Source organism: Notolepis coatsorum, assembly GCF_963971535.1.
Source record: "Notolepis coatsorum genome assembly, contig: SUPER_7_unloc_5, whole genome shotgun sequence".
Classification (NCBI taxonomy): domain Eukaryota; kingdom Metazoa; phylum Chordata; class Actinopteri; order Aulopiformes; family Paralepididae; genus Notolepis; species Notolepis coatsorum.
The window spans coordinates 274,940-280,939 of record NW_028174876.1 but is presented as its reverse complement, the minus strand read 5'-3'; the positions used below and the strand labels follow the sequence as shown (position 1 = coordinate 280,939).

At 44.4% G+C, this 6,000-nt stretch overlaps 1 protein-coding gene across 1 annotated transcript in view; it reads left to right on the top strand.

The window, feature by feature from the left end:
• The window catches only part of LOC311232760 (syntaxin-3-like), a gene marked incomplete at both ends in the record, with an annotated part of 174,083 nt that overhangs the window by 141,474 nt on the left and 26,609 nt on the right, over positions 1–6,000 (top strand). The window contains 2 exons of the mRNA XM_084338339.1: positions 1,565–1,673; positions 3,149–3,222. Of these exons, the coding sequence (XP_084194465.1) occupies positions 1,565–1,673; positions 3,149–3,222 (183 nt within the window). The remainder of the gene's footprint in view (positions 1–1,564; positions 1,674–3,148; positions 3,223–6,000) is intronic.

Below are 6,000 nucleotides of genomic sequence, written 5' to 3'. Positions count from 1 at the left end.
AGCTTAGCACATATGTATTAATGTAGGGTGACCTAACGTTAGCTTAGCACAAACATATTAATGTAGGGTGACCTAACGTTAGCTTAGCACAAATGTAACATTAACTGCGGTAGTTTACAAGGACAGGGCCAAGTATTTTGTTTACAAACATTCAAAGTAAACTTATATTTGGTTCATGATGCTTCAAAATTATTTTGGTTTGATTTATGACATAAAATGCTTATGATACAATCATGCTAAGGATTATGTGTGTAATAAATTAGTTTTGTACAGTAATTGCAAGCAGGGCCGGTGCTCAAAAGCTGAAAAGGGCACGATTTTTAAGGGCCCTTTTCGGGCGGGGGGCCCCCTTTTTATGCTTTTTGGGTGGTTTTGGTGATCAAATATTGAATATTGAACTATAATAATCAGTGCAGGAGCTCACTTATCCTTGAAAGACACTTTTATCACTGACTTAAAAGGCCCATACATCCCCATAAATGTTCAGGGGGGAGGGAATAAGTGCTTACCCTACAGACCCCAAGAAGTGCTGTATATTCTGTATTGTTTAATATAAATGTATTTTTTATTCCAATCCCGATTTGTATTTGAGATTCCCAAATCCCATCGGACTTGACTTCTTCGTGTCCCTCAGTGAGTGTAATACCAGCATTCAACTGTATGCGCCACACCGGTTTCTATCATCATCATCACCATCCACGCTATGCATAAAATATATAGGTCCGCGGAGAGGCACGCTGAGGAGGCCGTGCAAACTGCAATGGAATACGGGGCATCTCTCTACCTAATATTTTTATTCTATCCTGACATTTTTCAGTTGGAAGGGCAGTCTTTATGCGTAGTAACGGTAATAAAATATATATATATATCTTTTATTTTATTTTTATATGCCACTTTTTTACGAGGCTCAAAAGGGCAGGTGCTCAAGCAGCCCTTGGGCGCTATGTGTGCACGTGCCTGATTGCAAGTTATACAAATGTAAACAAATCCAAAACTGCATAGTGCACTTTTAAATTAGTATCTTTGTGAGGTTACTGTTTTATTATTTACATTATTACATTGAAAAGACACAAAGATATATTTTTAAAGCTGGATTTTCTAATACAGAAAGGGTATTATTTAGAACATTATTTCTTTTTTTTTGTTATTTATTTTGTTCAGTCATTTTCGTATACCATTGAGAATTGTCCGAGAGATTACTTTAGGCATAATAAAGCATGTTGAGTAACTCTGGCTATAGAGATATATATAAATAATAATTTTCTATCCATACAGAGGAGGCATACTCTAAATATATTAAAATTATAAAAGGCATCTTTGAGTAACATCTGAGTATCATTTAAGTATCTTGAGGCTGAGTGTCCTCCTTTTTTAAATCACAATATTAACCCTATATTAATGTCAGATGAAGGCGTCACATCTATGACGCTTTGACACGGTCACCTCCAGTCAGCCGTCTGACCAGGTCCTCTGTGTGTCTCTCCCAGCATGCCATCCCCTGTCTGTCTCTCTGTCTGTCTGTCTGTCTGTCTGTCTGATCAGGTCCTCTGTGTGTCTCTCCCAGCACGCCATCCTGGCCAAGAAGTTTGTGGAAGTGATGACAAAGTACAACGAAGCACAGATGGACTTCAGAGACAAGAGCAAAGGACGCATCTCGAGACAGCTGGAGATCAGTCAGTTCAACACTTCTAACCCTAACCCCTAACCCCCTAACCCTAATCATCATGTTTTAAATTAAGTTACACACTGAGGTATGGAGGTTTGTGATCATGTTTTATATTTGTTAAGCCTTAAGGTCCCCCTATAGGGGACTTTTCTTTTCTTTATCATAAATCGATCAATAGAGACCGTATTAGATCCCCAATTATCATATCATGGGGTATCATTGGAAAGCCACACTCATAGGCTACAACCCTGTGCAAAGAATTTCGAGATCGCCAAATGATTGACGGAGCTAGAGCCCCGGGAGTCGGGGGTGGTAATGTGTACTTTTGCGTACTTTGGGGCACGCCTCACATATCGGCATGTAACCCGAGAACCGCTGAACGGATTTTGTCACCTGAAAGGGCAATCGACAGGCAACAAATAGGGATTTAATTCTATCTATATAGTGTATTAAAAGAAATGCACACCCGAGCCACTAGAGGTCGGCAAAGAATCGTCCACATGTGGGCCCTTGGATGTTAAGAGGTCAATGTTTTTAAATATTTTTTTTGTAGCCAAGAGTAAAGACCATAACCCTATCAAAAACAGTAGTCAAAGTGTATGTTTTATACGATTTATCGGAAATACAAATTTATCGGAAAATGCTAATTATCGTAAAAACCGCAAGGAAATGACTAAATCCAGATTCAACCCTGCCATTGGAAATAGGAGCATTTTCCCTATCCATAGATGTATGATTTGGCCATAATAAGGTCAAGGTCAAGTTCAAGGTCAAATATGAATTTATAATTAAAATCGATTATCATTAATTACTGTATCTACAAATCCTTCTGTTTAATCATCTTCCCGCGGTTCATTTGCTTCGATTCTTTGTACACATGATCTCAATAAGGTGGTGAATGAGCTCAGTGAGCATTTTCTCGTGCCCCGCATCAATTTTTGATCATCATCATCAAAATCATAAATCATAATTAATCATAATTAATTTATTCATTACAATTTACTCAGCCTAGTAACAGACACAATATTTCTGACACTGGAAATACATACCCCCAGGTCCCTAGATGTTCCTAGATACCAAGAACATGCAAATTGACCTTGCAGAAGTAGAGCAATCTTCCATTTACTTAGGCATGTACCTTTAGGCGATAAAGGTTGATACAGGTTGATAAAGGTTGATAAAGGTTGATACAGGTTGATACAGGTTGATACAGGTTGATAAAGGCTGATAAAGGTTAATAAAGGTTAATAAAGGTTGATAAAGGTGAATAAAGGTTGATAAAGGTTGATAATGGTTAATAAAGGTTGATAAAGGTTGATAAAGGTTAATAAAGGTTAATAAAGGTGAATAAAGGTTGATAAAGGTTAATAAAGGTTAATAAAGGTTGATAAAGGTTAATAAAGGTGAATAAAGGTTGATAAAGGTTGATAAAGGTTAATAAAGGTTAATAAAGGTTGATAAATGTTGAACCTGATGTTCCAGCGGGAAAAGCCACGACAGACGAGGAGTTGGAGGAGATGCTGGAAGGAGGCAACGCTGCCGTGTTCAGTGCCGGGGTGAGTGTGTGTGTGTGAGTGTGTGTGTGTGTGTGTGTTACGAAGGGTCAGATTAAACCGAATATATATATTTATTACTTGAGATATATTGTATAGTATTTGTATATCGTCTGATATCCCTTGTATATTCTTTGTACATATACACGGAATATCCCTTTACCTAGTACAGGCCAGACCATAATATTCGTTCTCCTATTGGACAGCGATCCCCTAGGCGCCACGGCCATACCCCCAATGTCTAGTTCAAAGTCACCGCCAAGACATGCCTGGACATGCCCGGTTCTGCGCAAGAATACGAGACAGAAATAAGGCTGGTACTAGATTGTTCACCTTACGTATAAATACGTCGCAGGTGGATACAGCAGTATGTTACCCCAATAAGTTGAAGCCTCACACCACGATACAACGTGCTGTGAAGTGGGCCCGTTTTGCCCCGAAATAGAGCCTTGAGACCGCGTGCGAATTGATAGCTGAAGTGTCAGAGTTTAACGCTGTATCGTCGAGTTCGACCTATTCTATTATTAAGTAATAGTCTATTATGTATAGTGTATCGTGCGGCTACCGTTCTACAGTGACCAGCATTACCAACGCTTCCTCGTACCGAGCTAGTGCGCTTATCCAGGCTGGGCGGCTTAACCTGGTGTCGTCATCCGAGGAGCCCTAGACGAGAACCGTGTGGATATGTACACTGGATAACCTACCCCGACGACTACAGAGCCCTTTTCGGCTGGATTATATTTGCTTTGGTCCTGTAGCTGATGGAGCGGAGAATCGTCTACACCCACAACTGTGTGGGATTTACCCTGTGAGGAGCATCGTCGAGCCCGCCTCTAGGACCCCTGAGGCTGGCTAGCTTTCCTCCATGCGGCACTGCATACCGGAGAATAGCTGTTGTTCGTCTGCGGATCAAGGGATTATTGCACTGTCTCCTGTACCTGGAGTCTCCTTATTCCTCGTTGACCCAGACTTTCGCTACCGACAAATCCTCTCCCCTGCTGGCCTACAACCGGAGGGACCCTATTAGTATCTCCAGCTGCCCTACTAGTGTACCATATATAATTCTTATGATACAGGTGGTATTAATTATCTCCTGCTTAATATTCTCATGGACTTACGCTCTTGACCTATTCATGCACATTCTTCGCCTTACAAGCGCAACTCTCAATCTTGATAAGTAAAGTAATGTAAGATAATCTTCGTGCTGCTAATAAATATTCTTCTAAACGATATTTGTTGTGAAGCCGTGTTATTGTGGAAGTGTTCATCTCATATACATGTGTACTGTATGGCCAGTAGTAATGTACATAACTCAGTAGTGGTTTAATGATACCATACTTATTCAATACAGTCAGGGAATTGTACCCCTCAGTTACAATTGGTCCTTCGAGCCGGAGGGTAATTAGCGTAATATTAATATAATATTAATATTAATATGGCCAATGATGAACACTCCACAAACGGTTCTCCTAAGCTAGATCGCCCGGAGCGCAGACGGCAGCCACCTCGTTACCTAGAGGACTACGCTGCCAGTCTACTACCTAGCTTTATACAGACGTTAAACGCGGAAAAAGCGGATAGTAAAAGTATGTCAAACCCTACCGACCAGGCGACCCCGCCAGTAGAGACCCTAGTGGGTTCTAACGTAACTGACCAAGCTCACGGGGGGGACCAGGAGGGACCTGACATGACTTTACCCCCCGCCAACGTCGAAGAGGCAGTCCCCGGAGAGCTCCAGGATAAAGAAAGCCCTCCAGGGACGGAACCCGACCCACCACCAGAAGAGACGCGCACCCAGGAGATGGACCTCCTCGGAGCGCGACAGGAGAACGGATCTCCAACGAGCACTGCCAGAAGCCGATCACCTCCATCAGTGTCTTCCCCCAGCGAGGCGGACAAGATGCTGGCGCAGGCCTTTATCGCCACCCTGGCAGCCTCCACTGAACGCGATCGACTCCAAGCACAGACGCTTAGCGAGCGCGAACATTCTTCCATGGAACAAGAGCGCCTCCGCGCGCAACACCAAAGTGAGCGCGAACACTCTACCATGGAAAGAGACCGCCTGCAGGCTCAACAACTAAGTGAGCGCGAACAATCTGCAGACCAAAGAGAACGCTTCCACGCGCAACTCCAAGCGCAAGCCCTTAGTGAACGCGAACACTCTGCGATCGAGCGAGAGCGCTTCCAGGCGCAGCAAAGGAGTGACGACGACCGCATACGCCTAGAGACTAGACGCCTCCAGACGGAAGAGAATATGGAAAGAGACCGCGCCGAAGCCCAGCGCGCCGCCGCCGATGCACAGCGCGGAGCCGCCAATGCACAGCGCGACGCAGCCCAAGCCCAGCGCGAAGCAGAGCGCGACCACGCTCACATCAAGCGCGAAGCCGAGCGCGACCGATTACAAGCGCAGATAATGGAGCAACTGATTGCCAGGGCAACCCCCCCTCCCTCCGCACGGAGCTCCAGGGCCTCGTCAAGACAAGGGTCTAGGGCACCCTCCCCTACCCGATCAAGCGACCCTGAGCCCGGCCAACAGAAAGAGCCTATACACCTCTCCGAACCCCCTCCCCGACCGGTCCATGCGAGACCCAGCAACAGGGAAGAACCGGCCTACGCCGCTGAGAGACTAAATAGACGATTACAGGATCTAGACGACCTGGCAGAGGAAGAAGAAGAGGGAGAGGAGGAAAGTCAAGCCCAACAGCAGCATCGTACTCCACAGGACCAGGAGGTCCAGTACAGCCCAGACTTTACCCCCGCGGCTCTGCGCTACAGACCCCC